Source organism: Lagopus leucura, unplaced genomic scaffold (assembly GCF_019238085.1).
Source record: "Lagopus leucura isolate 7727_CA_CO unplaced genomic scaffold, USGS_WTPT01 Super-Scaffold_100157, whole genome shotgun sequence".
NCBI lineage: Eukaryota > Metazoa > Chordata > Aves > Galliformes > Phasianidae > Lagopus > Lagopus leucura.
In genome coordinates this window covers 15,336,211-15,358,922 of record NW_024962334.1, presented here as the reverse complement: position 1 = coordinate 15,358,922, position 22,712 = coordinate 15,336,211, and the positions used below count along the sequence as shown (strand labels likewise).

General features: G+C 35.1%; 1 protein-coding gene across 3 annotated transcripts in view; it reads right to left on the bottom strand.

The window, feature by feature from the left end:
* ZNF385D (zinc finger protein 385D) overlaps positions 1 to 22,712 on the bottom strand; it is a 373,909-nt gene that overhangs the window by 136,353 nt on the left and 214,844 nt on the right. The window contains exon 1 of one of the 3 annotated variants that reach the window (XM_042889200.1): positions 16,030 to 16,239. The exons of the other annotated variants lie outside the window; for them this stretch is intronic. Within the exon in view, the coding sequence (XP_042745134.1) occupies positions 16,030 to 16,051 (22 nt within the window). The 5' untranslated portion in view covers positions 16,052 to 16,239. Of the gene's footprint in view, positions 1 to 16,029; positions 16,240 to 22,712 lie in introns of those variants that run through there. 3 annotated transcript variants of the gene reach the window in all.

Sequence of the window (22,712 nt, the reverse complement as noted above, 5' to 3'; positions counted from 1 at the left end):
GAACATTTTTTATCTTGTCACAAAAAATCCCTTCATGAAAAATTCACATTATTATTCAGAACATTTTCCTTATCCAGAAAGAAAATTATTTTTGTAGGTTCTGACAGAGATTTTGTCATCCATTTCAGAGTTGACCACACAGCTGATGTCCATGAAGAGAAGTCTGTAAGATAGTAACTTGTATATCTTCACAAAATATTTTATAGGGGAGAACTTCTAAAAATAAGAATAAATAAGTTGGCACTTTTTATAAAAGGCAGAAAGGAATGTTCTGTCCTCCACATTTATCATTCTGATGTATTTATATCACTGATGGTTAGGTATGGCAAACCATAGTGGAAGGGACAAACACTATTTATCTGTATTTTTATATAGGCCAGGAACTGCTTTAAACAGGCATATCCAAAACCTACATCCCAAGGGCCTCATGCAGCCCAAAACAGTGAGTAAGCAAGCTGCCCACAGCCCTATGCCAACATGGTGGTGGCTCTTCCCCCACTCCAAGTATGCACTCATCACTCAGCAACAGTCAAATAATCTTTGTGCTGTTAACACTGAAACCAGGACAAGGGGAAGGCACAGTGCAGTGCTAACTCCACCTTTCACACCTCCCTACCACATTTATACTGAGCCGAAACCCATGTGGAACTACGCGCTACATACAGTGTGCCTCTTTGTGAGTAAAACGTAGTGATTATTGAGAATAATCTTTCAATCTACCTAATGCCATCCTAAAAGAAAACAATTTTAAAAAAAGGAAAATAGTGGATGAAGGTTTTCTGATGCAAAATGGACAGATGAGCATTTTTTCTCGAGACAAATATGGCACTAGACGTAATTTGCAAGGAAATATGTCAGTTTTCAAAAATTAAAATTCAGTAAGACATTATATGCAAAAATACACTGCCAAGTTTGATGCATATCAAAGAATGCTTCATAAAGACAGAATAGCAGAACTGAAAAATGTCTGTCACCTCAATCTTTTTTTTTTTTATTACAAGTCAGAAGAACTCTACTACAAAGGTTAATTAAGTGATAGCAAATATCATTTCAAAAATACCAAAACATTTACTGGTGGTAAGTTTATTAAGCAATGCATGGAAATTTGTCTTGGTTAAAAACTTATCTTTCTACAATCAATTTGACTCACCAGGCTATAGCCAGGTTAACTGAAGAAACAGGAAAATTTATTGAAAAAGTTTGGAGAGTAAAACTATTATTTCAAATTTTATACTACTTCAGCAATAGATGAAAATACTGATGTTCCTTAAAAGTATGACTGATAACTTTTGGGACTTCATTTATTTTCTGAAGTAAGGTGACTAAGTTGGGGTAAAATGCTAAAAGGAATTTATGATTTGCAAAATGAAATCAAGTTATTTATGGAAATAAAATTTGTGCCACAGATTTAGCATTTTTGGTGGATTTAACTGCTCATTTATATGAGTTACATTTGCATCTTCTAGGTGAAAATCAACTTATCTGTGCTATGCTTTAAAGCATAGTGTTTGAAATTAAATTATGATAAGGTCAGGTTGTAGTAAATAATTTTATGCATTTTGATATATTGCCTAAACATGTGAGTCATTAAAAATATACAGCCATGCTTTCCATTCTGATAAAGGAATTCAATAGGTTTCAAGATTGCCAAGAAAAAAATCATCATTTCTTTTGCTATATTTTTGACTCCAATTTCAGTTGATATAAAAGCACAACCTATTAATTTTCAAATGGAATGTATAGAGTTGCAATCAGATATTCCACTCAAAAATGTGATCATGTCTCTACTAGACTTTGATAAGCTTAGCCTTACCAGAGATAAATATCCCCTGCTTCACAGTCACACTTTGCTCATGTCCTGAGCATTCATTGAATAAGAGAGTAAAATTTAATCAGAAATCTCTCATGAATTCCTTGAGACCTCACCAAGAATGTTGACCACTTACATCAAATCAGAACCTAGTTTCAGAAAAAACAAGGTTAAAATATCCTACATTTGTTACTCTCTCTTTTTTTTTTAACGTCTTAATATAAAATATAATAAGTAAGCTTTATTACTTATGTATATTAACTATATATTTTTTATGCAGCCCAAGACAATTCCTCTTTACCCAACCCAGCCTAGGCAAACCAAAAATGGTTGACACCCATGGTCTAAAACTTCTAAAGAAAGATAAATATAAAAAGACCTCAAGTAATAATACCATTCCTGTTCTGCTCTTCAGTCAGCCTAGCTACATTCTGGTCTTGTCAAGGCATTATGTAATACTATAGATCCTGTCTTGGGAACTAAGTATAGGAGAAAAATATTTCAATAACTTTCTAGAGAACATCTTTTCTCCTCACGCAATCACACTGTTTAGAATATTTATTTGAAGTTCTAAGCTATGAAAATTTTACTTTTTGCAAACCTAAAACTTAGGTTAGATATTCACCAATTTTTCATTCACATTTATTCAGCCTAAAACTCAGCATTTCTTGGAATAAGTATATAAATATATCTAGAAACAAGCCTAATACTAGAACAAGCTCTCTCAAACATTTCAGCTCATTTAATTCAAAGGTTATCCTTCATCTACCTTCCTACTAAAGAGCTTGAGGAAAAAAAAAATCAAGCCTTGGGCATACAACACTAAAATTGTCTTTCCAAAGGGGAAAAAAAAAAGTTCTTAGTTGACATATTTTAGTTTATTTTTATGTCTCCCTCTGCCACAAAGACAAAAAAAAACAGAAAACTATCTCTGATTCTCCTAAGTATCACTTATTTGAGAGATACTAAAGTGAAATGTATTTTTTTCTAAGGCACTGCTACCAGGCCTTGAAACAATGTACCATAAAATGCAGTATCAAGAATAGAAAAATTATGTTCTTGCTTTTCTGATATATCATGTAGATCAGAAGGATCACAGTGATGCAGTTTCATAATCTGCACTCTTGATATTTTAATTCCAGATGTTATTGACTAAGTTGTATAAGGACGTATTTGCTCTGATCCTTTTAATGTTTCTGTATTGCTTTCTTTGGTGATTTGGGTTGAAGTTAAAAACATTTGACTTCTTTACATTACATAATGCTTCATGTTCCTAACACTCTATAATTTTTTTTTCCCGAAATTAAAATAGAATAGTAAAACACTCAATTTAGGCAACAGATGTTTATTTAATTGAATTGTATATCAAATAGTTCAAGTGATTACTCATTATGATTTTATTACAGGAGATGAGAAAGTCAGTACCCTCAAAACACTAGCGCCTTTGATTTTTAGTAAATTTTATATGTTAGTCTGATCAAAAGAACCTTACATTATCTGGGAAGTTAATAGGGCAGGGCATGAAGAGCCTACAATGGAGCTATGTGCAGACAAGTTGGATCCACCCCCTATTTTCTCACTGTTAAACAGTGGAGAGAGCCTAATATACTCTAATCATCTTGATGTCCATAAGAGTTAACATTATAACACATTTCCAAGAAAATTGAATATTAAACCAGTGAAGTGATAAACCAGTTCCTACATTACTACAAAAATGCAAGGATTCAAAAAGCCACAGATTAACCTTTATGCTGAAAATAATTCAGCATATATTTAACTATACAAATCCCGCCCATCAGAGTTATGGCATCAGAAGAGTAAATGCTTTCTTAATTCATGAGGACAGAAGTAGAGTCTTTCTTACTTGCATGACTCCATCTGAATAAAAATTCAAGATTCAATAACAATGAGTTTTAAACAAAGAAAAAATGCTATTCCGTTAAATTTTTTACCAAAGATGCTCAATTTGAAGGATAAATCAAAGCTTCAAGTACTTGAACCACATGACAATATACAGAAGACGATTTATTCACAATTATTTGCATAATCAAGAATTTGGTTTTTTTTTTTTTTATAAAGCAAAATAAAACAATATAACACCAAGCATAAGAAAAGAAATGCATCATGAAGCAGTTAATCTAAAATGAAAATGAAATAACTCTATTACCAAAGATGTACCGAGGCTTCTATATTTTCTTTATGATGTCATATCTTTTAAAAAAATAATCGGATTATTCCACAGACAAAAATATCCTTGTTGGATCTAGGCATGGCATTAAAGGAAGAATAAACATACTGAGACAACACTGAGGAAAAGAGGCCCAGCTCCAACCTAATATAACTCTGGTGACTAAAACAGAGTTACAGTGGGCATTAGTTTGTGCTGTAATACTAAAGAACATCTATCACTGCTGCTGAATCTGTTAGAGGCATCAATTCATGCAATCAAACAATTTCACATGTAAGTCTCTAAGAAACCTGAAACCAAAGACAGCTTGCCTGTATAAGGGTTGCATTCCAAAGCCTATACTCATGCCAGTTTTGCAGATCTGGAATTGCAACTAAACATAAATCACCTGATTCATAGTAGAGTGTTTTGGGCGTGTTAACCTGAAACTCTTGCGAAAATTTTAGCAGGTGCAGACCAAGCCATGATAAAATTTAAGTTAAGATCTGTACATCCTTCTTCAGGCCCAAAGCACTGATGCTCACACAGTTCTTGTGTCAACATATCTGCATAAGACTGGCACTACTTTCTGCTCTTCAACCTCAAACACTGAGTATGTATAGCTTCACAGTGGGATTGCCTTCATTATGCAGTTTAAAAAAATAGCATCTAAAAAAAATATTTTAAAAACCTGTATTTCTGGCTTCTCTGTTTCGCATATACTCCTAGAGAATATGTGGTAATCTTGTCTGGACAAAGATAGCATTTAAATAGGGAGTGTCAGAATTTCTTCATTATACTCTTCAGACAGCAAAATTGTACTCAGAATGGGTTAAAAAAGACCACAGAGCTTTTTGTTGTTACTATATAAATTCTATTACTACCACATGTAAAAAAAAAAAAACAATTAAACACCTACATTTTATTTCTCACTTAAATTATCGCTTCAGTTCACATAGGACAGCTGAGTGACGCACGTGTTCAGCTGCCTTAACATATGCTATTTCAAAAGCGGTAAAACTGATGTCTGCACGTACGATCAAACACCAACAGCATTAACAGCAACATTATTAAGTGCTTAAAGCTGCAACTGAAGTGGGAACACAAAACAAGGGAACAACTTCACGTTTACCTTGCTTCATTGTGCATTGTCTGACACTGATTACCAAGACTAAGACCAGTCATGCTACTAAGTCTATGTAGACTCAGAGTACCAAGGTTGGTGAAGATCCAAGAACAGCAAGAAGAGACTGAGCAAGTTAGTAGTTATAACTGTTGTAATTCAATGTAAGAAAGTTGGAGCTTAAAAAAGCTAAACCAGAATATGCTAGACATCTCTTTTATATTAACCTAATAGAAATGCTTCCATCTGTTTCCAGAAATTGTCAGCCGCAGCTTAGGCACCTGGAAGGCATCTCCATTTGCAAAGGAATACAATTAAAATAAGCTCCTGTCACTTTAGCTACATAATTATTTTTTTATTTTTGAAGTTGCAAAACAGAAAATTCAAAGATTGTAAATTCTTTGAATATTAAACATACACACAAATACATTTAATAATATATAAAAATATGTAATATAAATACATATACAATTCCAATACAAAATTCCAATACAAAAATACTCTAACAGGTTAAAATACAAGTGAACCAACCTCTCTTCAAGGGAGTATGAGACAGACACTACAGCTATGTCCCTTAACCCTCTCTTCTGCTAATTTTTGATAAGAAGGCTTATCTTTACATACTGCTTTTTTAATTTATTGTGCTGCCAAATATCATACTAGAAGGAAAAAGCCAAATTCTGTCTTTTTTTTATTCCAAACAAGATCTAATTTGGTCTTCAGCCCTACAGAAGAAATATGAGACATTTCACAAGGGGGTTACATCATACTAAAGCAAAATGTAAGGCAACATATGTTTGTAAGCACCTAACAAAACTAGAAATCTACTACTGTAAATGGGCCTCACCTTATATACATACACCAACTCCTCACAAGCATCAGTGCATTTTCCTCTGCAGGAGCATCTTCCCGTAAGTATGGCTACTTGTACAACTTGTCAGGAAAATTCAAATTGTCCAGTCATGTCAGCTTGTGTTCCCACTATATTCAGTATCTCTTCTCACAAGGAGACAGGATTGTTTGAGTAGATATAATCAAGTAAGACCCCCCCCTCCTGTATTTCCAGCCTGATCAGGAAGAAATGTATGGCTGCTGGGAATGCCACAGTTCTCCACGCCAGATACATTGTCCAAGCATCTGCCAAAATCTGACTACGCTTATGATATCAATTTAAGATTTATAAAGAGTGCTTAATTCACATTTGAAGTTATAGGAGATATTAAACAGAACTGTTATAAATGATTTGTCAGTTGACTTAATTAGACCAGGTCTAACTTAATATTTCCAGCACAGTTGAAACTCTTACTTTACTGGGGGCCATGGAAGTTTCTCAGCACATTACATCCAGTAACTGAAATCGAGTTCTAGCAAATCTATTAACACAGTCCAACACTTTCCACAGTTCATTACAAATAATAATTACTTTCCAAATACTTCCTCCTTCACTGAGAAGAACAAATCTGTCTCAGTAAAATAACGTCAGTGAGGAAAGCTCAATTTTTGCTGAAAAATTCTTCAACTTCTAAGAGATATTTTTTGGAACTGCTAACAGCTGCCATATATACATATCAATAAATTTAAAAACAGCCCAACTTCTTCCAGAGAAAGTAGCAACATTACCTCAGGTTCCATACGTTGTTTACTATAAGTTGGCTACACAGATGGAAAAACTGGCAAAACTGGAGCTCTGCCTATCACAGGCAGCTTGGAAAGATTCCTGTAAAGATTAACTCATCTACTATTGTAAATGTTCTCTACTAACATTGGCAAATTATTACTATGATCTTCCTAAAATGGTCGAATAATTTAGAATTAACATTACATCTTTTTATCTTCATGAATTTGCAGATATTAGCTCAGCGGGAATCTCTTGAACAGATATTTGATATAAAACATTTGTAATTCATTTGACGGCACAGTAAGGTCAAATGGCAATATTTCTGCTTCCTGGCTGGATGAATCTAAAGTGAGCTTTGTATTGCTGAAAATATGCTGCCTTAGCTTTTAATATAAAAACTCATTTAATAAATTACTGTGAAACATCATGTAATAGTTTGGGTGTTGTTTTTTTGGGTTTTTTTTTTTGTGAACATACTTGTGAAGAAGTCTTCCTACTAGAATAAATCACACAAACACAGAACAAGTGGAAGAATGTATTAGAAGCATGAATTGTTATTGTTCTTTTAATGCTAAGCATTATATGCCAATCTGAGAGAATTCTGTGATGCTTTTGCTTGCTTATGCGGACAGCTTTAGGCATATTTGACTTCGAATAACTAAAATCAGTACACAAGACAATGAGAAATAAGAATTTTATTCTACACATGTACTACCTACCTAAATTCTAGAGTTGTCTACATGTCCACAGCAATGTGTGTCACTGTTTATTTCCTTCACAGACTATCTACATAAATTTTCTTTTCTACATGCTGATGTTACAACAATTTTGCTTTAAGTTAGTCACCAAGGGCAAATCAAGCAGCCTTGTTTGGTCATCTAAGGGTGCTCATGTGGGTTGATACAGTTAGTACCATTCTGCTGCAACACCAGCATGCCACAAAAGTTTACCTGTTCCCTGCTTACATTCCTCCAGCTGCAGAGTTTATATATACTTCTCCAAGACTTTCCATAGCCACATTTTAATTATATCTATATTGCTAAAGAGATTTCAAATGTTACTTTGTGTTTTTTCGCCTGTGTTTTCAGTCTTTCACTGTTTGTTTTACCACATGTATAAATGAGTAAGCTCATTTATGTGAATGCACATACCTGCAGGGTTATTTATTTTGTATCAGTGTCCTTGTTTGACTGACTTTTTTTTACCTTGAAAATCTGTTTATATTTGGAAGGTAATCTGCTGAATGCACTGGTAGAGAACATAGAACTAAATGTCAAAATGCTAATATGAAGGGTTATTCATCACATGAACATTGATCTGATGATAGGCATTTCTGCAAGGCAATGTGCTTTCTACCCATTCTATTCATCATATCTAAAGAGATGCAGATGTCCAGCTGCTACTGAACTTCCAGGAACCCAAACGGTGGGCTGTTAATTATCATTAAGTAGATTTGTCAGATACACCTAAGCAAAAGGCTATGTTTGATATTTAATAAGAATATTACAAAGATTTAATGATTTAAAAAAAAATGGAAAAGTACCAGGCATCGACAAATGTACAGAAAATTGTTACTCTCACTCAGCTGAAATGAAAAAATTCAGGATCTTTCTTAGTAAAGAAAGAAAGGGAATGATCATACTGTGTGGATCAGTGCTACTAAAAACTAAGCCTATAGAAATTAAACATATTATTAGGAGAGTAAAGTAAATGCCCTAGCACTGCGTGTGCAGTGGAGGACTAAATAAGCAGTTTTAAAAGGTAGGCAGACTGTGGCCAGGATTGGCGAGACAAATGTTTGTAAATGATTACATAATGTCTTGAATGCTAAAAGCACATAAGTATACTAGGAAAAAAAAAAAAAAAACAAACCCAAAACCCAAAACCCAAAAACAACAACAAAACATTGAAACAAAGAACCAATATTGTAGTGGCTGCTATGCCCTCAGACAGAGAAAGAGACAAAAAGGAAAAGGCTTTAATATATACCATCATACAAACAAATGTATAGCCTGCTTGGCTTACTAGAATAAAAGCTTCACAAGCACAGCAAACTTAAGTAGGTTAACCTTCATGTACGCCTGTTCATTTTTACTCCTTAAAGAAATAAAAATGGCTACTGAAAATAATAGATGAAGGTTTGAAGCAAAGGTTTGGTTTTGTTGGTTTTTTTTTGTTTGTTTGTTTTCCTTTTTTCCTGTGCTACCTAGAAGCAGGCAAGCTCATTTAACCTCCACTTTTGAAAAATTTGCTGCCTACAGCAGCATCGTGTACTAGAAACTACTGAATAACAAAAGAGCAGTGTACTTGCCATGCCATAGTTATATATCTGGTAAACAAAATACTCCTGATATCTGGCTGATTTTGACAGCAGGTGGGGTGAATTGTTTTTCACAAGTAAATACCAGTTAAAAAAAAAAAAAACAAAAAAAAAAACTAATTTGCTAAACATTACACTATAGACAGAATAGAGCCCCAGGTTGCTACTAAAATATTACTTGGCTCTACAAGAAGAGCATTAATATCGCTTGCAGAGCCAAGAATCGCTTCTTCCTCATCTCCTCCTTCCTTGTGCATTTAACAATTGCAAATCTTGCCAAGGTTCTTTTTTTTTTTTTTTTTTTTTTTTTTTTTGCCTCTTTTTTACCCCTCCATTCAATATTGATCCCTAATTCAATGACGGGTAAATGTATTGGAAAACACAGCCATTATCTCTCCATCTTCATCAGTTACTATACTCTGTAGTAAACAAACTGAGTAAACAAGGTCAACAGGAACAAAAGAAGCTATAAAAAAATTCCTGGCTTTAATTTTGAATGAACTGGACTGTCCACCTACTTTTTCAATTACAGTACAAATGTAAACAAAATAACCACTATGAAGTAATAATCAAAGAAGAAATGAAGCCCAGGTGTTTTTTGTTTGTTTTTCCTTCGCTCTTCAGAAAGCAATTTTTATTGCTCAGATACATTCTTCTAGCATAACCCTACTTTTTAGACTAACTTGTTTTCTGAAGTAGATAACCAGGGAAGAAGCTGTCAGTTTGCATTATAAGAAATAAAACATAACAACACCATAATAATATAGACCACACACACACGCACAAAAAAAAGCTGTAGTCTGAGATCTTAAGCATATACTAAAATTTCAAATGGTCAGACACTTCAAGTTAATCTCATTTTTGTATTTCTTGTAACTCTTTCAGAGATGAAGAGACGCTACCATATCTCAGGAGCTTTTCAAGCTTCACTTGAAAAAGAAGTGGTACATTATGGTTTTACATCAGCAGAGATTATAAAATATAGCAAATAAGTTGGATGGATATTAAAGCTGATCCCGTAGTGATGAGAGAATTTCCTGTGATCTCTGAACAACTGATTCCACCAGATAGTCACATTTTTAATAAATAAAATTTATCTAACCCCAACTTTTAAAAATTATTTGCAGCCTTTATCAATGCAGAAAAAGAGAGAGAAAACATTTGTTTAAATACTCTAGATAAGGACTCAAAATATCTTACTATTTTTTCAAACTTAAAGTATTAAATGGATATAATTTCAAAGCATTAAAAGAGAGAGAACCATATGAACAGAGATGTTAACATGAGGCAAAAGTATTTAATAATTGAGCTTTCATAAAAGCCTTCCTTACAATTCCTACTTCAAATTACAGTTACATTTTCTTATTTCATATTTCATTCAGACCTCTGCCAACTTCTTTATGCTGTCATACCATGCTTGTAACTGAGATCACTATGCATATGTACAAACAAACAAACAAACAAACAAAAAACTTCAAAGTGAACATGTTCATTAGCACTGGGCTAATGAATTGAAAGAAGTGATCAACAAAACACACAAAGAGGTCTAAATATATAGGAATACACTCATAATGCAACTTTACGGAAAAGATTTTTCACCTCTACACGGGGCTCTGCAGGGACAGCCGCTAAAAGCAGAGAGAACATAGACCGACTTACACCATAACACCTTCACGCCAAATTCCGTGATAATGAAGCAGAGAAAACATTCTTCTCACTTCTCCCTCACAAACAGACCCCAGAAATTAGGTTTAAGTAAAAGCTCAGATATTTCAGGCTTTGATATTTCTATCCAATCTCTTTTGCTGCACTTTCTCTGAATATTACCAATCCTTCATGCAATTTCAGCTGCAAAACTAATCTTTGCAGTATATTATATGCAATAACCACTTTTGAAAACTAAAGTTCTTATGGTCTTCATTGCATTTCAAGAACTTTTCATAATCTAATACCAAATTGAAATATTTCCTTTACTATGTTCAAATTTATTTCCTGTTTTTAAAGAGCTATTATTATGTTTAGCTTAATGAACTTTATAAAGTTTTTTAAAAAGTATTCCTGGAACCTGATTAATGTTTTAGTAATTGCAAGAATTTCTAAGACTGCCATCAGATTATGAAATAAAATCCAGATTACATGGAAGGATATTTGCACACAGACACCAAGAGATAGAAGCCATAGAACTCAGAGATAATTCTGCACTCAATCTCATTATTTTAAAAATGTACATAGAAAAAGATGGTGTAAGCTATCATTTAGGACAAAAAAAGTTGAAAAAGGATGGAAGTATGATGTTGCAAAGAATTTTAAAGCATATAGTTTCAATTTAACGTTTCATTTATTAACAGAAGTAAGATGTGTGCTGAGAAAAGGCGGTAGAAGGCATTCCTTCATCACCTCAGTTAAAGCATGGATGCACTTTCATATGCTCATATGCACACACATATTTTTGTTAAAAGATCTTCAGTTGAAGCAACTGTGACCTATTCTTCACTACTGAAGCCATAAACCATCAGTTGTGATTTTGGTTTTGTAGCAGTTATGTCACTCATAAAAAGGGTAACTTTGGCAGTCAGATTTTTTTTTTTTTTTTTTTTTTTTTTTTTTTTTTTTTTGTAATATGTTGAAATCACCTTTAATGTATGGCAACTTACTAGTTAGAGATATTTTAAATGCACAGTTTCCACAACAGAAGCTAAAGGAATATAACCTATCGCAGAGCAGTTCGTATAATCAACAGGATTTTTTTAAATTGTTGCTCTCATTTATATATTTGCATTAATCATTATTCAGTGTTTCAAGATGAAAACTGCCCAGAAAACCATAAAATTCCAAGTATAAACGTAAGGCTCACGCAGATTTTTAGCTCCTCTATATTAGCTTGCTCAGCTGAATTCTTCTGTCACTTTCAACATCCATTCCATATTTACTACACTTTCTTATTGCAGATGTCTGGTGATAAAACAGAGTACAGTTCATAATCCAGTATCTGCATTTCTCAAAACACTTTAAAAGCATAGCCTTATCATCACTGATTCACCCTGCGTTAAATGAAGACAAACAGAAATGCAGTGAAATGCCTCTGCGTTGTCTATCTGGAGAAGAGTATAACCTCCTAAAAAACAAACTGGTGACTAAATAATTTCACTAAAACTGCTGAAATGGGTTGTTTTGGTTGTTTGATTTGCACAATGTGTGCTTTCTTTAAAGAGGTGGTGAGATTTGGGTGTGGGGGGTATTTTTTCTTCCATGACTCATCCATCATGAATGTCTTCTACAAGAAAGTGTTCCAGAAATAAAAAGTGATACTCAGAATAGTAGCATGTATGCAGATGAATTGCTACACTCTACAATATTAGCTGGAAAAAAAAGCAACAATGAAAATCAAATCAGCTAACATGCAAACAGAAATACAATGGCATTTTCAGGCAAAATTTGATTGTGTTATGGGTTGTATATTATCACATACAATACTCATTTCTACCCTAATATGTTAGATTTCATGTATAATCTGAACAAAAACATTGAGAAAAGAAGTTACTTAAGACAGTAATTTGTCCACAAGTGGCAGGGAAAAGCAACACAAAAAAAAAACAAAAAAAGAAAAAAAGAAAACAGGGTTTGGGAGCTCACACACACTCTACAAGGTTCCATTCTCCCCTTTTTATTGGTTGCTTTTTTGTTTTTTGTTTTTGTTTGTTTGCTTCTTCATTAAGAACAAGGTATTGGGATATGGGGGCAGGTAGCCTGGTGGTTTACAGGATTGGCTTTATTTCCATTAAGGGTTTACTGAGCTTTCAAGAGCAGTGCTCGCTGTCCCATAACTGCAATATCACTGCAGTGTCTCCTTCAGTGGATGACCACTGCATACCACGATGATGTACAGCACACACCAAAAGCTCTCCCCCCATCCCCATCCAGCTTGGGAAAAGAGATGGCACTTTTCACCCAGCCTTGCCCCAGCAGAGGGTCTACCACACTTGCAGATACGCTCACCCTATCCAGGAATGGGAGCAACGCATTGCACTGGCAAAGCAGCTGAGCTGAGGCAGTGGTGGCCATGGGACCTTTTATGGTAGAGGTGGAAGCGTACAGTTACATACACCAAGTGGCCACAGCAGAGCGGAGGTTGTCACTTTGTACTGACAGCAACCCATCGTTACTCCTCTCCGGTCTAAGAACAGTCACAAGTGATTTATACCTTACTCTAAATTACCAGCTCAATGACAAATGCATGCAGAAGTTGCTTTGCGGGGAAGTATTTATGTTTTTAAGTGTAAAATGTTTACCTATTGAAGCATGTAACATATATTTATCATTTTCATTGGCTTTTGGCTTACCCTATAAACACATTACATCATTTTGTAGGATTTTTATTATTATTAAAATTCCACATTTCTGTTCAACTCAAGAAGATGAATGCAAAACCAAAAGAATAAGTAACAAATGTATCCACGGTGACCAAACAGCAGGCTCTAAAGCACAACACAGGGAGTGAAAGCTAGCAATTATTGAAGCCACTCCATCAAAATTCCAGTGCAACAGAAAAGGCATATGTAATTAGATGGATCACCATTAGTTTAATTATTTGAAGGCTCTGCACAAATAATAGAATACACATTACTTCAGTCTCACATCTTCCAAGCTATGCATTTAAAGAGAGCAAGAGACCCCATGATTGATTTCAGAATTTAGTAACTTTTCTCTAATGCTTCCGAAACTCACTTCATCCACTAACCCTTGCTACATATGAATAATATTTTTTAAAGGCCTAGGTTTACTTTCCATTTCTGTACTTACTTTAACCTTGCATGCATGTTAACCACAACACTACATTACATCAGTACCAATTAGACAAGAAAACCCAGAAAAACAAGATGCATAAAAACAAGTCAATTATTTTTCCCCTTCCTATTCTTTAGGTGGCTCAATATCAGCATGCTCAAATATCCCAGAATTCTTTACTAATTGAAAGGACTTTTTTCCCTCCAGTAAAAATAAAAATATGATATTGCCAAGATGATGGCTATAGTAATTTCAAGTCAGTATGGACGCGTGATTTACGCAGTCTAGCTTTCGCTTGGATTTGTGCAATGCTGCTTTGTGCAACCACTGTTAGAACAGAGACAGGTGAGATTACAGACACTCCGATTTCTCACAGGCATACCAGGAAAACATCAAGAACAACCACAGGTAATTATTATCCCTATTAAATCATGCTTCATTATGCAAAAGACAGAAAAGAGAATAGTCATTTAAAATTTAAGTTAGCTTCAGACTGATCACAGCACATTGAAAACCTGCCTAGCAGAAACTTTTAGCTCTGGTCTCAAAAGTGAGATTTCCTATAATACAGGGAGAGCACAACCCAGTTTGTTCCAATTAAAATCTTGTTTTACATGAGAAAATAAATGTGCACACAACAAGATTCTGTATCTTTGAAAGAAATAAGAGTAATTAAGCTTATCTTGGTGTTATGTGCTTCTGAAAAAAGAAAGAAAAGGATAAAATTAAATGCTGTCCAGCTAACATAGACCTAATACTCTAACCCATGTAACTTCAGGTAACAGGAACTTCTGTCTTAATCATACAAGAAATTGTAGAACTGGTTGTTAATAAATAAATACATCCCATAAAATCACATTAAAAGGTAAAAAAAATATATATAAAATATAATAACCGAACCAAAACAAAAAAAATATTACTTAATATCACACATTTTCAACGCTGATGAGAACTCAGACCTAAAACTGTAACACTTGGATATTCTTCCTCAGTCTCCTTTCTACATTGGAAAATGTAGTAAAGCTGATACATTGCAAATTCATCTTCAAAAGGAACTCGAAAGAGTTCTGAGAACTCAGCCAATTCATATTTTTTGCTGTTTGGGCATTTTACAACAAAAATCAATCTGATGGGTTTCTCTACTAAAGATCCCCCCATTATTTTTAGTTTTATGAAAACAAGGAAAAATAACGCCTAGCATATCATAGAGCATAATACTTGCATGAGAAGGCTCAGAATATTATAGAAATGCTTCTCATACAGCTTGAAGTGAACTCTTGATTCAGTATTTAATGAAATTGAGTAAGCTGCTGAATGTCCCAGAAAAAAACCAACTCCGCTCTGCCTTCATTTTATATATTATGCCATTATAAATTACACTGAGGCTAGATGAGTCTTTAAGCAGCCAGGAGTAGTATCTTTTCCAGAATGGCACTTTATTTTTTATTTTTCATTTTATTTTCTGCTATTGAGCAGTCAGAACTTGCAGCATTATATGGTAATCGTACATTCCAATCCAGTACTGCAGCACTACATTGCTTAAGCATAGCTCTATGCTCCAGCATGTTTTTAGGATACGCAGCCAGCCCAGCTGTAAGGCTGAGGAAGATTTCCATCAAGCTACAAAACTAAACTCTGCACAGATATTTTACAGCTCCGAGACCTCTAAAGGCTTAAAATAATATGCATTTTGTGTTATGCTAGAAGCAAACTCCACGCTGGTGATCTGCATAACGCAGAGTAGCCAGCAAACACACCACTGCACATAAAGCATTGTTTCTTCTCCGTGTCTTTGAATTCTTCAAACTAAAAGCTGAATGAAATCCTAACACTAACTGTGCCTCCAAACCAAAATCAGAGCAGCAGTAGCTCACCCATTTCATTAAGTTAGTCTAAAACTTCCCATGCCTCCCAGTGATTTGTCTTCCCCTCTCAGCAGATGAAACACAAGTTCATTTAAAACAAACCGAGGATGATTTCATCCTATTTAGCTTATTTTCAAAGCTTCTCAGACTAAGCGGTAACCCATTCAAACAGAAAATTTCCCAGACAATGGAATCCTTTCAAACTGCACAGCCAATATGATTTCCTACTTGTCAGTCCTAGGTATGCGTCGGCACGAAATGTTCTTGAATCAGAAATTTATAATAATCACTCCTATTGATAATATAAGCAGAAGCAGAATTACATCACAGTTAACACTTACCAAAATACATTATGTTTCTCATTAATCATGCAGTCAGGATCCCACCGCTGTGTATTCAGCATTAGCTCCCGCACAGGGCTGACATGTAAAACAGAGCTCTTTCATTCTACATTATGTGGAAATTTCCCAGCATAAGAAGCGTGAGCGAGCAGTGTGCCTCCTCAGGATGAGTGCTTTGCAGGCAGTCTTCTTATCCCTGATACAATCCCTGTCTGATTTAGCATTTACTCCGGCTGCATGCTGCACTGCCCATTCTTACTGTAATCTGACTCCTCCTTCTGATGTCCTTGCTGTGCCTGTGACATCAGGACTAGGAGTACTACAAACAGATCTTTTCTGTACTGAGCTCGCAATGAGGTGTTCTAATATCCTGCTTAACCTAATGCTGGCTAGGGGAGGGAAAAAAAAAAAAAAAAGAAAAGAAAAAAAAAAAGAGGGGAAAAAAAAGCCCTTTTAAAATTGTAAAATTGTGTGGGTTTGTTTTTTTTTTTTTTTTTTTTTTTTCAGTCATTGCACTCAGTGACATAACATGCCCAATTACATAATACATGGAAAAGACCAAGTGTATGTTGTTAACTTATTTTTCTGTGAAGGATGGGCTCCAAGAGAGCCCCAGGTGCCCTGATTTTCCAACTGCATAATAAAGATGCTTGGCACTTTGCAACGTCACCTTCCCTATGAATTCTTATTTGCTTTATATATATATTTAATCAATAGATTCATATCAATAAATGATTTTAACCCAAGTATTGATGAAGTCCAGGCTGCTTCTATTTTTAAAAAGAAACTGAAAAATACATTGTTCGATTTTTGTAGAGTCAAACTGATTTTTAAAACTAAGGTTTCTTTGCCTCGATAACAAAGTGTGAGGACAGGAGATATGTGGCAGCAAAGATTTGTAATGGAGTTTACAACCTTTCACCCTCTGGGTCTCCAGTTCCTTCCCAGTCCAGGTTGATAAGTCATTAGCAGCTGGTAGCTATTTTATTGTGCTGTGACAAATGGAGCGGTCCTAAGTTTCTTGTAAAAAGGTCTCTACACAGTCCCTGCTGCTTTAAGAACTGATATATTTGCTGGCAGATACAGAGGAAGAAAGATCAAACACCTGGGTACCAAAACACCCTCCACTATCCACACATTGTGCTTTGGCCTGGATCTGATGTGCACTTGCATGGCAGTGTGACAAAGGCTATGTGGTCTGTTTTTATGTATGTGTTATACATTGCCTATGAATCAATAGAGGACACTGGTTTCCTGCTGTCAGTCTGGCATCTATCACAGATAATACACTTAAACTAAATAAAGGTAAAAAAAAAAAAAAAAGTAATGGAGAGTATGCTGAAGTGTTTATTTCATTACAATAGGATCTAAAGGGATGAATGCTTTCATTCTACAGGAAAGAGGATGACAGGTATAATTCATTTAAGTCTCTATTTATTATTTGTAAAAGCTCCACACAGTAACTACAATTTCATGAGGTCCAATCACTTAGGGCAAAATTATCCCACCAACACAGCAGCCAAGGAGTGCTCCAGTTGCAGCAGAACAGTCAGCAGCACAAATGCACACCACTGCTACACATCCTTCAGCAACAGCTCCCCACATCATTGTGCTCACTGGGTTTGATGCAAACTATGTGAAAGTCACCAAGATTAAACAAAACCTAGATGAAATGGGGCATGTCCTTCACTGGCAGTTCCACAGCTCTCCATTTCTGATATTTGTTTTTTTTCCTGCCCCCCCCATACCTCCCCTCTTATTTCAACAGCCCCCTTGAGAAGAAGCATGACTGAAATGAGAGAGCTATCCTTCCCAGATAAACTCAAAAGTCTAATCTGCTTCACAACCAACAAGCTAAAAGGCTGTAGTGAATATGGTAGGAAGAAGATGGTTTCTCACATGATTCAGACCAAACAATAGCAAATTAAGTTGACTAAGACTTTAATCACAGTGAATTATCGTAAATATAAGATAGAAATAATGTCCTCAGTTTTGACTAGAGACATTGGGACAGCAGGTATCAGCAGTTACTCAGGGTACCTTCCTCTCTGCTATTTCATCATTAAAATGCTCACTGACTTCTTATAAACCAAGCAAGTGCACCTCACTGTAAGAGAAAATACCAGCTTCCAAGCCTGGTTTAAAACATTTTAGCTGAGCCACTCCAAAGACTTCTGAGCAGTAAGTATAAGCTATTAGGAGCCTTCTGCAGCACAAATATTCCCTCCCTTCCCAGAGCATAAAAGCTCAGGAAATCAATTCTCTGTGAAACAACCCTCCAGTTCTTTCAGCTGTGAAGTATTTTTGCAGGGCATTGCATGGTGTGCTTCAGGATACCGTGAGCACCCCAGACAGGCAGACATGGTGTTTAACTATCAGTCTGCTTACCATGTTGCAGAAAGACTCCAGATTATTTGGCCAGGAGTTAGACCTGCTGAAAAGTAGGCTACCTCTAGCCTAGGTGCTCCTAAAACCTGGCACAAGTTACTAAGTTGTGGTGCCAGTTGGACAGCTGAGAGCCTGGGTACAAACAACTCATGATTGCATGGACATACCATTAAAAACCAGGCAGCAATCATATTGCTTTTAAGTGTCCTTTCATGAGCTGGCTGCTGGCCGCTCTGTTAAAGCATCTGTACCAATTCCGTAATGTCTAACAGCAGGCCAGCTCCTCAATAAGTGTAAATCAGCAAAGGACTAAATCATGGAATGGCTTAGATTGGAGGGGGACCTTAAAGATCATCCAGTTCCAACTTCACGTCATGGTCAGGATTCCCAAATAGGCCAACATATTCTTCGGTACCTGGTTGTGAATATTACCTATATATTTTTTTTTTTTCCATTTTAAGATGTAAACCTAGAAAAAGAATCACCTCCCTTTCCCATATTGCATTTTATTACAACAAGCATAAGCCTATAACCGAAGTAGTTAAATCAAAACTAAGGAAGTTGAATTTATTTGCACTTCAGCTATGGAACAAATACAGTGGAACAAGGAAAGTTACTGGTGGTCTCTCCTGGAAAGTCTTAACAGCTCAAGTTCACATATTCCATGTCAAACTCGTCTTTCATTTACATACATAAAACACTGATAAATTGCAAAAAGTACAGTTCCAAGTAAAGGACAGATAAATTTATCCCCAGTGTGGGATATTGTCCCTCTCAGCAAAAGCAAGTGTTAGTTCAGTAACTGTATACCAGAATAGCTAGTGTTTTAACCCAAGCACTGAAAACTCTGCTGAACACTACTGCTGCATAGTGAGGAGCAACAAACACTTGCATGAGTCTGGAGATGTCAGTAGACACAGTCTGGGCATGCAGAATCATGCAGAGTGAATGAGCAAATCAACCCACAATGTCAGCCCACGCTGTAAATTCTCAATCATCAACAAGCTAGCACAGGCTAGCCAGCATTTAGCTTTGCTACAGACTCAGGTCAAGTGTAAAATTATCATATTTTCATGCATAGTTCATCTATAAGGACAACAACTTCCCCCTCCCACCAACCTCCAAACCCTGCATTTCAGCGATAATATTTTTATTTTTTTTTTTTCTGTTAAAATAACTACCCCACATCCTAATTTCTAATGGGCTGTTTATACTTGCGTAATTTTTTTTTTCTTTTTTTTTTTTTTTTTTTCCACCAACTGATAACATCTCTGCTGTCCTTTGGCAACCTCTCTTTGGTACAGAGCAAATTTTCCAGAAATGCAGACTACTCCAAAATTCATTACCTTCTCAAAAAAAAGCAAAAAACAAACGGAGAGCATACACCTCTGTGCGTACAAGTGCCACATGTGTCCCGCATTTCTCCAGAGATGGTAAACCTACAGGTTACCTCCTGCACATGACTTGGAGTAGAGCCAAAAAGAACATTCTTGGGGAACTGTCTGCGCTATCTATGCTTTCTGATTTTTATCCATCCACTGATTTACACAATGCCTCCCTAGCAAGTATCAAAACCACTAGCAGGCACATCTATTGCAGAGACCAATTAATATTTAATATTAATGCACCCAGTTAATTCTCTAGGATTCCTGGAAAACTCTATTCCAGTCTCGAACTCTCCCAGGGGGCAATTAATATTAAATTTATACTCAGATTCTTACCAGCTGAATCCGAAGAATTTCAATTAGTGAGGCTGACCACAAACCTATTCTTGCAAATGCAGTAGTATGTCCAGGGAGTCTTTGCTGGCGGAAACGTAATAGCTGGCAACAAAATGCAATAGTGATACATTTTAAGTTTATGCATCATGTATGGTAGGTTCATGCACCTGAAAGGCTTCCAGATCTTTTGCAAATAAATTTTATCTACTGAACACACACTGCTGTGACTGCTGTTAAGAATAAAAGTGTTTTATGCAAATATTTGCTTTGAAAATAAATGGAAGCAGCAACCCGAGTCACGCTTACCCAAAACACCCCAGATCTAAAGGATTCTTGAAGATAAAGTAGGGCTAGAACTTCTGAATAATTTAGAAATTAATGTACCACAGATATTTCATTCATATTAGTACTATAGTAATCACAGTTCTGAAATAAAATACAGCAAAAAAGCCACAGTTTCATTAGGCTTCAAACATTATTGGAGAGGTTTCTAATTGTGCATATTTTTGTGCCTAAAGTCAAATATACTCAGTACCTCTGCTAGAGATTTGGTTGGTTTTCATTTTGAAGCCATATGGAGTAGTTTAAGACATACTACACAATAATGCAGGTTTGTGATTCATCATTAATCTCTTGAGGTTATGCTAAAGGATAAAAAGGGAAGGAGCAAGTTTTGATTGTATATTTTAAACTATCCATTGAGGTTCATCTTTGGTTTTGCACTTTCTCCACAGGTAAAACTAGCAAATGTGTTTTTTATCCTTGACTCAAAAGTGTCAGTTCTGGAAATCTGAAATATTTGTCACCATAAATACCATTTAACTGCAGTAGTACCCAAAGGAACCCTGAACTGCCACACGTGAATACAACTGGAGGAACTTAATTAATCTTCCTGTCACTTCCATGATGCTTTTCATTAGTTTAACCTGTTATCTGATCAGCTGCTCCACTCTCTATTGGAAATGGCTAACCAGAACCTCTTACAAAAGCATTTTTGAGGAGTAAACAAAGACTCACCTTTGATTCTGAGAGTCTTTAATAGTCTTTGTTGTGCAGACTTTATCAATTCAATAACGGTACATTCAGCACTGTTTTTTTTTTTTTAAGCAACTAGAATTTCCTACATACAAAGCTAAAAAAAATGTAAGTAGAATCAATATGCCTCCTTACAAGCACAAAGCTAGTACTTACACCACAAAATTGTAATTTGAACACAAGATGACATGGCAGCAGATAGGTTATATTTTTCTGAATTTCTTTTGCTGAATTTCTTTCTTAAATGAATAATTACACATATATAAATTAATATATATATAACAAACAACACCAAACCAACACACTACGCACTATCTTTGCATGTTTAAATGCCTCAGAAGTATGTGAGAAGACCTAAGATGACGACTGTGAATAGATATACAGCTAGTACAGAAAGTTCTTTGATAAGTATATTGATAATAACTTTAAAGAGGATTCTCTTAAAAGTGATTAGCTCAGAAAGTATTTCTGAATTCTTGTTGAATAACTTTTTTAATTATAGCAACAAAACAGAAACAGCCACACATTTGTTTCAATCTCAGAAAATCAGAATTGACACTCTCTACTGTTTTGCAACATAACTCAATATTTATCATGAAAACAAGGCACTTTATGAAAGGCTCACCTTTCATAAGTTTATAATACCTAAATTTAAGCTTATAATTCCAGATAGTGCACTGAGAATTTCTAGACAGCTTTAGAACTCTGGATTCTTCTTAGGTCCCTGATACAATCCATTCATAAACCTGACCTGCGTTTTGCATTCTTGCTTGTGCCATCTTGAATTGCTTAAATTTGGCATGTAGCAATTCTGTAAATTCTGACCATTTCTTAGTCAGATGTGTGCATACCTTATGCTATAAGGTGCATTTGTTTAAAATAAAAGTGGCCAAAAATATGTATGCCTATCATTTCTCAAATTATCAATCGAATGACAAATCTCAAGTAGCAAAACCAGATAGGATACAGTGAATTGTTATTTCAATTACCTGCTTAATTTCAGATAAAATAACTAACATTTATTGCATTCTTATTTTCAGTTCATTTGCTTTGCTCAAAAATCATAGCAATGTGAATGTTGCAAAGATATCAGTTGCAGTTTTGAATACCAACACATAATTACTGATTCTCTAATCTCATGTAGTATGTCCTTTTTTTTTTTTTTTTAACTTCTTTTTTTCATTTAAAGAAAGCATATCAATGAAATCGGAATCTCAGCTGAATAGTTTAGATGTTCAGTATAAAAATTACCCGGACCTATTGATCTTAAAATGTCTTTAGTTCAAGTAGCTGCTGCTTGATATATTCCTTTCTTCCAGACATTTTGGTACCTCAGCATACTCATGACATGAGGACTGTATCAAGCATTTTTCATAATGCAGAATAAAAATATTTAACATTTATGATCCTTCAAATCACTCTTAACAATCTTACTATCTCCATCTAGTGGCTCATACTATTAGCAATTTTGTTCTTAGTACTTTCTAAAAACTTCTTACTGTTTTTAGCCTTGCCAATAACAGATTTTTCATTTCTTGT